The 12113-nt window shown below is 33.2% G+C and overlaps 1 protein-coding gene across 7 annotated transcripts in view; it reads right to left on the reverse strand.

The window, feature by feature from the left end:
• CARF (calcium responsive transcription factor) overlaps positions 1-12113 on the reverse strand; it is a 100631-nt gene that overhangs the window by 71737 nt on the left and 16781 nt on the right. For 5 of the 7 annotated variants that reach the window (XM_008687379.2, XM_040641859.1, XM_008687377.2 and 2 more), the window contains 4 exons: positions 8293-8413; positions 7066-7195; positions 5444-5528; positions 2069-2258 (listed from right to left, as the gene is read on the reverse strand). In XM_008687379.2, coding sequence (XP_008685601.1) covers positions 2069-2258; positions 5444-5528; positions 7066-7195; positions 8293-8413 — 526 coding nt within the window. Of the gene's footprint in view, positions 1-2068; positions 2259-5443; positions 5529-7065; positions 7196-8042; positions 8110-8292; positions 8415-12113 lie in introns of those variants that run through there. The other 2 variants (XM_008687380.2, XM_040641871.1) reach the window with 2 other exon arrangements.

The raw sequence follows: 12113 nt of genomic DNA on the forward strand, positions 1-12113 counted from the left end.
TTACATTCCAAAAATTCTAAATACATGTGGCCAAAAAATTTTAGAAAAGAGATTTTTGCACCTGTACAACCACTTTTTTATTTTTTATTTTTTTATTAGGTGATCTTTTTAAAAATTTAAATGCAATTAATTAACATACAGTTATTATTAGTTTCAGAGGTAGAGGTCAGTGATTCATCAGTCTTATGTAACACCCAGTGCTCATTATATCACGTGCCCTCCTTAGTGTCCATCACCCAGCTACCTCATCCCTCCACTGCCCTCCCCTCTAGCAACTTATCAGTTTGTTTCCTGTGATTATGAGTCTCTTATGGTTTGTCTCCCTCTCTGATTTTGTCTTGTTTTATTTTTCCCTCCCTTCCCCTATGATCCTGTTTTGTTTCTTAAATTCCACATATGAGTGAGATCGTATGAAAATTGTCTTCCTCTGATTGACTTATTTAGCTTAGCACAGTTCCATCCATGTTGTTGCAAATGGCAAGATTTCTGTTTTTGGATGGCTCTTGTACAACCACTTTATTTTTATTTTTATTTTTTTTAAAGATTTTATTTATTTATTCGACAGAGATAGAGACAGCCAGCCAGAGAGGGAACACAAGCAGGGGGAGTGGGAGAGGAAGAAGCAGGCTCATAGTGGAAGAGCCTGATGCGGGGCTCGATCCCACAATGCTGGGATCACGCCCTGAGCCGAAGGCAGACGCTTAACCGCTGTGCCACCCAGGCGCCCCTCTTGTACAACCACTTTAGAGAGCAACTTGAGATAATCTTGTAAAGATGAAATGGGTGTACTTTGCAACTCAGCAATTCCACTTTAATACATGCACTATTAACTTCATCACTATTAACTATATCTTTTCAACAGAAAATGTTTATTGTCAAGGTTTGGCTACAGCATTGTTTGTAATATTGAAAATCAGAAACATCCTAAATGATCATTAGTAGAAAAATAATTGTCGTTTGGTGATACGCTGGAATGTTACGTACTGGTTAAATTAAGATCTGTAAGTATCAATATGGATGGATTTCAAGAAATAAGGGCGAGTGAAAATTTACATAACAATGTCCATAGTTTACTATTTATGGATATTTCAAAATATTCAAAATGATAAAATACATTATTATAAATACAAATATGTGTGGTAAAGTATAAAAATATAGACTGGAAAGAATTTGTGTAGTGGCTGCCTGTGGAGAGTTAACAGGGGATTAGAACTATGGAGGGGAAAAATGTTGCATCTTTTATAGAATACTGATGAAACCTGGGCAGAAGAGGTTACATTTATCTCATCTTCCCCCACATATCTTTTTTCACCCTCAGAGGTCCAGGATGAGACTGCAACTCTTCCAGCTGAATCAGTATTTCCACAGTCTAAAATAAATCACTTATCTTTATATTCTTTGGGGTTTGACTAGCCCTAGGGTGAATCTCTGGAAATTGTTTGAAACTCCACCACTTTAGGGGCTCCTGGAGCATGAGACTCTTGATCTCAGGGTTGTGAGTTCGAGCCCCACACTGGGTATAGAGATTACTTAAAAATAAAATCTTTAAAAAACACACACAAAACCCTAGTCCAATATTTGAGAATAGTGTATGTAACACATTTGATGCTCGAGAATCCTAATTTTGGAATTCTGTATAACTCCAGATTGCATACAAATTCTACACAGTAACTCCAGAGTTATAAGCATACAAAATGAATACAAATTTGTCCCACAAGACAAATCAAGAGAGGAGAGAATATTTGGACTGGATAAAAAAAAAGAAAATCCAACAGATACACATATTTAGAATAATAAAATTGCTCTATTAATATTTTTATTTTCTATTTACCAGCATAATATCTAAGGAAGTATTATTTATTTATTCTAATATATTAAAATACAATTTCATAAAATAATTGGTCATATTTAAGTTTTCTTTTTAGTTTAATATGCATTTTCAACAATTAACATTCAGTTGTCATCTGCATAAATGAAAATTTTCATAGGAAATTTTTATGAAAACCACATTTTCACAATGGATCATGGCTCTGCTGAACCTCTTAAAATAATTTTTTTAAAAAAGTACCTGCATTGACAAATGGGATTCCATCATATGGGACATACTGAGATTTCCACATCAAGCGTGTAGCTGGCTTGGCTGGGCTTGGAGATTGGCGGGTACCCCAAACACTCTGTGTTTGCTGCTTATGAAATGTTAGGACACTTTCTAATTCAGTCTCACTTACACAGTAGCCACGGTATGAATCTCCAATTTTCTGCATGTAGTAGAAATTAAATAACAAAATTATTAGCAAATATGTTTCACTGTACAAAAAATTTAATGAAGTGGTTGTCCAAGATAAAAGACTCATCAGTTTTCAAAAGAGAATGTCATTCTCCCCTCAGATCAATGATCTATTACAACCAGTGTATCTGATTTGCTTTCAACCAGCGTTATCAAACAGATATTCTCCAAATATTTGTTAGAGAATATAATGTCAAACTCATGGCCACACCATCAGTATCAAAATCTTGCTTGAGAGAAATAATATTTAGGGAGGATAGTTTGAAGAACACATTGTGTATCCATTCTTCCATATATTTAAAATTCTACCCCTGGATCCAAACAGATCAGCATAAAACTAGACATAAAGTACTGTTTCCCTATGGGGCTTCCTTTGCTAAAATTAATTTTGATATGCCATGAATCTTTTTGAAAGCCTATGAAAACTGTGATGGTATCTCCTAAGTGATATCAAAGAATTTGCTCATTATATCAAGATTCTTTTTTAAGAAGATCCTTCTCTGAGAGAAAATCCTATCTGAACTTAGTACCAAAAATAGTTAATGGTTTTATTTTACGGAAATTAACATAATTACTTTTATCTAGTGAACACAGAATAACTGGGTTTCGCCTTTTTGAAATGTAGATGCTTAAATTATAGAAAAGTGTGTGTGTACGTGTGCACGTATATGTGTGTGTGTGTGTGTGTACATACAGTTCATTAAGATACACATTTCTTACTTCCATTTTATGGTTACACTCTTGTTTTTCTTTATTCTTTAGTTCCCATTTTAATTTCCACCTTGCTAATATATTTTATGTATTTTTGTTAGCTGTCTTCATTCTTCCTGAAACAAGGAAGGTGTATATAAATCATGTAAATAAATTGATATTATCTACCCACAAGCATGTAAGTAACCCTCAACAAAAGCAGAAGCTTTTTCTATACCAATAGCGAAAAATCTATTAACTGTGATCACCTTCACTAAAATGCATACAGACCTAGAACTGACTCCATGTATGTTTCTCCATTAAAGGGAATAAGAGCAGAGATGTGGGACTAGGAATCTTTTTATTAGACTAAATATTTCACCCTGTGAGAATACATTTAATAAGAGGAAGGTATCAAAATACTGTTGTGGCTGTACTTTGGGCCATAATAAGAAGCGATAATCTGATGCCAAGTGATACATTATCTCCAGTTTCCCCTACAAATAATAAAAATGTCTAGGCTTACAAATATTTTTCTAGCCCAGATATTTCTTCATTGAAATATCGACTACAAATAAAAGTAGAAACATAAAGACCAGCGATTAACATTTTTTAACAAATAAAATGAACAGAGTTTTTATGTCAATGAAAGGAAAAATTCAGAATTAGTACAACCAGGCCTCTATCAGGAAATAAAAGTTTAACACAGTTTTGAAATTTATTCAATTAGTGCATTTCGGTCAAACCTAAAAAATGCTTATGGAAAAACATAATTAAATGAAAAGTCAAAAAGTAAAAAGGACTACTAAACTATATATATTTTAAAGACTTTATTTGAGAGAGAGAGCATGAGTGGAGGCGAGGGGCAGAGGGAGAGGAATAGGGACAAGTAGACTCCCTGCTGAGCAGAGAGCCCAATGCAGGGCTCCATCCCAGGACCCTGAGATCATGACCTGAGCCGAAGTCAGACACTCAACAGACTGAGCCACCCAGGTGCCCCTATTAAACAATATTTTGGAAGCAAAATGCAGAAAACACTTCTTCAGCCATTAACCAAAATTGTTTTTCACTACTGATACAGCTTAGGAGAGAAGAAAGAAGCCTTCACTGATGGAGATATTCATTCCTTTGGACAGTTTTAACTAGTTTCTTACAAGATGTATGATAGTAGGTAAGCCACACAATGCACATCGTTGTAAAACAAGGTGATTTGACTACATAATTGCTAATGCTTTAATGTCCATAGCATTCTGTAAAGTTTATAGTAACGATTTTAAAAACCCTCATCAGGGACACCTGGGTGGCTCAGTAGGTTGAGCATCTGATTCTTGATTTCAGCTCAGGTCATGATCTCAGGGTCCTGGGACTGAGCCCCATTATGGCTCTGTGCTCAGCAGGGAGTCTTCTTGAGATTCTCTCTCCCCCCTCCCTCTGCCCCTCACTCTGTTCACACTCTCTCTCTTTCTCTAAAATAGTAAATAAATCTTTTAAAAAAAAAAAACCCTCATCAAACAACAATAATAGTTACTTCTGGAAACCAGTGAAAAACTGTAACAAAAAGTGTGAGGGGAAAAAAATCTATCTACCTACCCATACATACAGACTTACATATATATGACTTAGAAAAGAAACTATAGTAAAAACGTCCTACTCAATGCAATACAACGTTACCATTAGACTTTATTATTAGAACTTTTTACAAAATATTAAAACTGAAGTAATGTTTTTCCTTTCCATTTTGAAAATTTGTTTAAAACAATGAGGCATTTTAATAATTAGTCATTATCATGTATGGTTTACATGTACAGGAGCATGGTCCCTTCCCTCAAAAAGTGTAGAGTCTAAATGCTACGTAATGATGAACAAGTAATTAAGCAAATAATTTATAACAGTAATGATAATAGATACCAAAGAACTTAAAGAGATAAATATGTAAAAGCTAAAATAATCATTAGATTATTTACAGAAAAGATATATAGCAAGGGAATAATTAAAGAACCAGTGATATGGATTTGGAAATCATTTTTATAAAAGTGAGAGGGGAAAGTTAACAAAATTGATCAGCTCTTCAAGGGATAAAATGTAGAGAAATAAGACAAGGTCAACAACAAAACTTAAAGAATTTCCATTGAGAATATGAAAAGAAATAAGTACAAGTAAAGAAAGAGAAGTAATGGTCAAAAAATAAAAAGTAGAAAAACATGATAATGCAGTTTCATGGAAGAAAATAGAAAAGAGCTGCAAAAGAAGAAATGACAGTGAAGCATGAAGGAATTTATATGAAACTGCTTTAACAGAGCTTACAATCTCTAAGGAATAAAAGAATAAATGAGATCAGAGTTAGCATAAACATAAACAAAGTATTACAGATACAGTCTATTAGCTGCACTCAAAAGTGGACATACTGGGATGCATTACAGTGATAATCAATTTAGTGAATCTAGGTAAGGATTATTTTTAACTCACCTCACAGCTTCTAAGACGGCAGGCCCACATAGGTGTATTAGAAGAAAGTGGCTGGAGAGGAGCCAGAAAGGGTTCTTCAAGCATTCTGAGACAAGGGAGGAATATACATAAATATGTATTACAAGTTGCACACACACAAACACACTTACGACATTCAACTGTTTTATCTCCTTAGCCAGTGTTACAGACAATATATTGAGGTCATCAATAAGAAACTGTACTAATAGGGGCACCTAGCTGGCTCAATTGGTGGAGCATGCGACTCTTGATCTTGGAGTCATGAGCTCAAGTCCCAAGCTGGATGTCATTTACTTAAAAAATAAATAAATAAAATCTTAATTGTATTACAATTACAATTACAAATCTTATTACAATTAAACTTATTACAATTAAGTGGGTATATTAATTATAATTAATTATAATAATTAAGTGGTGGGTGTATTAATTATAATTTTCTTTAAACATCACTATTTTATTAACTGCTAAAGCAAAGGCCTAAGTTTCTTCTTCCAAATACCTGCAGTCTCAACAAATTTAAGTGTTTTATATATCTCCTTCAAAGCTTATTTTGTAGTCTTCTCATTATATAACTGTTTTTCATTTAACAAAAAAATGAGCCAATAAAACATCTTCCAGTGACCTGTTAAGAGTTAACATGATATGGGGCGCCTGGGTGGCACAGCGGTTAAGCGTCTGCCTTCGGCTCAGGGCGTGATCCCGGCGTTATGGGATCGAGCCCCACATCAGGCTTTTCCGCTATGAGCCTGCTTCTTCCTCTCCCACTCCCCCTGCTTCTGTTCCCTCTCTGCTGGCTGTCTCTATCTCTGTCGAATAAATAAATAAAATCTTAAAAAAAAAAAAAAAGAGTTAACATGATATTATGTCAAGCTCTAAGACTAAATGTCATAAATATTGTGCTAATTTTTAAATATTATCTTAAACAGTTAAAAGAATATAATAATACAAAACTTATGTCTGTATTTGCCTAAATTACTATAAACAGTGTTAAGGCAAAAATAAAAGCTGAAACATGCTTGCAAAAAACACTTAAATACTTTACCACAGAGGAATTAAATCATTAAAAGATGAGGAACCATTAAACATTTTAGGAACTAGAACGGATATTTCTTTATTCTAAAAACCATATTAGTGTCAGATGTTTCCAAATTGCTTCAAAAGGTAACAGGCAAGGGGTGCCTGGGTGGCTCAGTCGATTAAGCATCTGCCATCAGCTCAGGTCATGATCCCAGGGTCCTGGGATGGAGCCTTGCATCGGGCTCCCTGCTCAGCGGGGAGCCTGCTTCTCCCTCTCCTTCTGCCGTTCCCCCTGCTTGTGCTCTCTCTCTCTCAAATAAATAAATAAAAATATTTTTTAAAACAGATTAATAGGCAAGTGTCGCTGAGAAAAAGTAGCACTTTTAGACATTACAGCTTCCAGGATAGTCTCCTAGTGCCAAGATGCCATTAAAATAATTAAAGATATTTGGTAATTTGATGATAGTTTATTCTATTTCCTGAATTTCTGATCTTTTCTATAGTCAGCCCACTTTAGATAAGATAATTAAAAAAAAAGATTTCCATGATAATTTCAAAATATGAACTCCTCTTTCCCACTGACTCACCTGGCCACTGTCTTTTTGGGCAATGTGACAGATGCTTGTGGATGAAGAGTATAACTACTGGTATTATCCGCTAGAACATCCACTCTTACAGTTGGTAAATTTCTATCACTGGGTTTCTCTTCAGAGACATCTTAACAGCAGTAACAAGAACAAAGCAACATCAATATCTTGAATAAGACCACGAGAATGTAACTAACTAGAACTCATACATTTGAAATAGGAAAGGCAAGATATGCTCTAAAGCATATCTTACAGTGTTTTGAGAATTTCCCTAATAAACTTGTTTAGTTTCAAATTATAATACTGCTTAATGAAATTTTATAATTAAATTTTTGAAGCTTATATTGAACAGCTAGGATATAAAAGTGGTAAAATTATTATGTTAGTAGTTTCATAATATATAAGAAAATATAAAACTCTTTTTCATTTCTTTTTAAAAATATTTTTATTTAAAGTCAATTAGCCAACATATAGTACATCATTAGTTTCAGACTCTTTTTCATTTCTATACCATGTTTATCATTTTGTCTGCAAACTTTTTTTCCTTAAGTTTTAACTATTAACAAAGGCGAAGAATTATATCACTAAGGTAAAAATATCTACTCTAAATTATTAGCTATGAATGAATGATGAAACACTGTAGCTATGGTGTTAGAAAAGAGACTGAAATAGATGGATAAGGAAGGGAAGCCAAAGAAGAGAACTAACAGGAATATTATCAAATAGGTTAAGAAAGAATAAAAAAATGGGGAACATGATTCCCCTTTCTGAATCTGAAGGAAAAAGAAAAGAGGAAAAGAGCAAAAAGGATGACAAGAATAGTTAAATAAAAGAGTAATGAGTCACATGGCTAACAATAATATTGATAAAAATACGAATGTAGAAATTTCTCCAGTAGCTATTAGCACTATATTCCTGTTATTGTTGCTGTTATTATTACTGTTATTGTAATTAAGAAGAATTTATTTTATGCTCACTGGTCATTTGGGAGGAAGCAAGAGTCAACCAGCTTCATAGAATTCCAAAATGAAATAGACAGCTAACCTAGACAGGAGTTGAAAAATGAACTTGAAATTTATTCGGGCTAAGAAACTTTTTCTAATTATTCAGTTCACAATCTTACCCAAAGATATCAATTTTAGCACTGACTTTCATGAGGTGATTTTCTGAAATATACATTTGTTCTTTAACACATTCTCAAATCCCCTATATCCCATGATTACTCACCCTGAGGACTATTCACGTCCACAAGCTGCCCCTGAGGTATAATCACTTGTGCCATTCCTGTCTGTGTAGATGGAATTACACGCAGCACCTGTCCGTTTTCTGATGGGTTGGCAACAATCATCTTGGAAGCATTAAAAGAGAAATCAAATGCGTAAGTCAACAATGACTTAACAGAATTAGTACTTAAATAAATGATTAAAGACATGCCTATTTGTATGGTAGATACTACTATTTCCCTCATTTTTAGATGAAAACACTGAAGCACATAAAAAATTTTTTTCCAAAGTTTCAGAACTGGTAAGTGGTAAAACTAGGATTCAAAACAGGCAGTTTGACCCTATGTCCTATGATCTAACCATCTATGGTCTTAATCATTACACATGTATGAGGTCTTATTACTTAGTAATGTGAACAAGGCTCTGACTGGACTTAATATATTTATTTTTTTCTACTTACTGTATTATATCCCTATGTGTTTGAACTATTTGTGTGGTAATCATTTGTTCCATATTTTAAGTCACTTTCATTAGTTTAAAAACAGTACCTTGTTAGATGTCTAATTAAACAGAATTTATTTTTATGTCTCTGAATTTATATATATCCTGTCTTAGTCCATAAGGAATACCACTGAATGCCCAAAAAGCCTGAAAATATAAGAAAAATCATGTTTATTATTTCCTTTTTTTCTTTGGTTTAACAACTGAATCCATTACCTTAAATTTAGAGAACTGTCAACTAAAAGGTCTGAAGCTGAAGAAAAACACTTTAAGCCTATCAGTTGAAAAATAAAACAAATACATTATTTGAAAATAAGTTTATCCTGCATTTCCAGACTTTTCAGACAGGCTGTAAATTTTATTACCTAACATACTACTTATTGACACAGTGTTACCATTTTACCCAAAGTCAGCTAGCCTCAGTTCTCCCTCAAGTAATTATTTGTAATCATTCCAAACCGCCTTCCAAGGCTACCTTTTTGCTATGTAAACATGAAAACATTACTGATGCCTAACAGAGACTGCAGTCCTACTTTGAAGAGGGTCATTTGAAAAAATTTTAATTTGGAAAAAAATTAAATTTGAAAAAAACTTCAACAAAGTAGATGCCTTAAAGTATAACTGTAAACATTTCCCAGAAATTAAGAGTAGGAATTGTTTTCCTCCCCCAATGTTTACCAAGTTTCTTGAGATAAAAATATCTTGCCGTACCTTTTATCCCTTCATCATGAAAAAGCAACTGTAAACTCTGATGATGATAATTGCTTTACATTTGTTGAGTGCATACTAAGTGGCAAGACTTTACATGCATTACTGTATTTAATCCTTGTCACATGTATATGAAGTATATACATTTTACACCTGAGGATAATGTCATAAGAGATTACACAACTATGCAAGATAACACATGGTTATACAGTGGTGAGTTGAAATTCAAACGCAAATTCAAACAACTACTCTGTACTGCTTCCCATTATCTGATGATGTTACTTAATCTAAAAAAAGGCAAAAACAATACAAAAAATACCACTGGACTTTAAAAGGCAACAGTAATAACATGGTTTTAAACTCTTTTCTCCCTTAATGGTAAGTGAAATAAATTATCATATGGTTTCACTCATTTATGGAACATAAGAAGTAGGAAGATCGGTAGGAGAAGAAAGGGATAAAGAAAAGGGGGGTATTCAGAAGGGGGAATGAAGCATGAGAGACTATGGACTCTGGGAAACTGAGAGCTTCAGAGGGGAGGGGGATGGGGGAATGGGATAGGCTGGTGATGGGTAGTAAGGAGGGCACATATTTCATGGTGCACTGGGTGCTATACACAACTAATGAATCATGGAACTTTACATCAAAAACCAGGGATGTACTGTATGGTGACTAACATAATATAATAAAAAATATTATTATTAAAAAAATAAATAAATTCTTTTCTCCTTAAATAAGATTAAATAGTTGTGAAAAATATTCCATTCATTCTTAGAAAATAAGAGTGCTGTGGTTACTACTAAATCCAAATAAAACACAAATATTTATAATTTATTCAATCACATGAAAATTTCATAATTAAGAATGATCTGTGGAATATCCTCTTAGCTTTGAAAATATGTTTCCTGTGTACAGTGGAGAAGAGTCTCCTCCATTTTCTCTTTCCTTAGCTAATTCCGCCTGGTACCTAAAAAACTATTTTCAGTTCCTGTAATTTGATAATGGTGACAATAATATTACTTTTCCTATTTTAAAAAAAAAGTTAATTATCTTTATCTTTGCTATGAAAACAGAGTTCTGAAAAGTCATCTGTTGCAATGCATTCTATTTGAGGCAGACCATGAACATGATCAGAAATCCTTGAAAAAAGAAAGAAAGAAAGAAAACCTTGGCTAATAAGTAGTCATATTTACTAGGCTCTTTGTGTACTGTACAATATATCTAATAAATCCAAAATACCATCCCTGCTTTGCTTTAAAACCTCTTCAACTGTTGCAGATTCACTCACTACAGAATCTTTACTACTTTCTTGGTAACTTCTACATTAAAAAATAATATTTAAAAAAAAATTTCTTTAAAAGAAGATCCATTTGGTGGAAGATGTTGAAAATGGGGAAGACCATGCATATATAGGGGTAGGGGCTTTATGGGAAATCTCTGTACCTTCCATTCAGTTTTGCTTTGAACCTAAAACTGCTCTAAAAAATAAAGTCTATTAAAACAAACAAAACCCCTGAGAAGTTCCACTAAGTTTCCCAAAACATCACCACTTTCTGAATGTTGGTTCTTTGAAGAAAAAACTTTCTTATATTCTAAGTTTCTCACATTTATTCTATGCTACATGCCACAGGTTTTCTATTTCATAGCTTCAGATAACCCTCTGTATCGCCTCCTATCCCAGACAATGTAAAATCACCTTTATGACCACTTTGTGAATAAAGATTAATACAATTACAAAGAGAATGGAAACCCTAACATTTTTTAGACTCAAACAAATAAATGGCTTTAATGTGCTTTTAAAGAAAACTAGCATGTGTATATACATTTTATATATACATATATATATGTGTAAAATGATAATCCTTCATACAATAGGACATAGATTAACTCTAGAATGCTCTAGACCAGAAACAAAAGAGGGATTAATTTTAGGTAAAATGGCTGCTCACTTGTGGTATAATTTATAACTGAAATTATAATTTTTAAAATAATTTTTGTTATGTAATTAATAAATAGCCATTGTAGAAAATATGGAAAACAGGTAAACAAGAGATACATTATTCTTCATATTATTAACGTAAGGATATTCTTATTAATCAGAGAGAAGCTTAGAAGTTTTTCTCAGTAATTCTCTTTAATTTCAATCAAAACCATCTTTCATTTCTTCTACTCAAACTATATACTTGGCCATGAATACTTCGGCCAGCAGTTTAAAGCAGCCTTTTCACCTTTATATGCATTGTTATTTACATGACACATATATATCTACCCATCAGCAAAGGTATGTCTAATTGCCAGTATACCACTGGTACTTCCATTGCTTTCTTTTGATTCAAGAAAGCATACCAACCTATGGCATGCAAATTAGCAAATGAGAGGTGGATAAAGCAATAACCTTGAGTTCAGTCAAATGAACCCTGAGTTCAGTATACACAAAAATAAATATAAGTTACATGTAAACTCTGGCACTAGTTACAGACTATGATACATTTCCAACTGATCTCAAAGTGAGTGTACCTAGACATAGTAACTGGGAAGTAGTGGTTTAACATTCTATTAGTAGTCCTAAAAGGAAATCCTTTAAAATCTTCACATAACTTAAAAACGAACATCAGG

This window comes from Ursus maritimus, unplaced genomic scaffold, assembly GCF_017311325.1.
Source record: "Ursus maritimus isolate PB19 unplaced genomic scaffold, ASM1731132v1 scaffold_1, whole genome shotgun sequence".
NCBI lineage: Eukaryota > Metazoa > Chordata > Mammalia > Carnivora > Ursidae > Ursus > Ursus maritimus.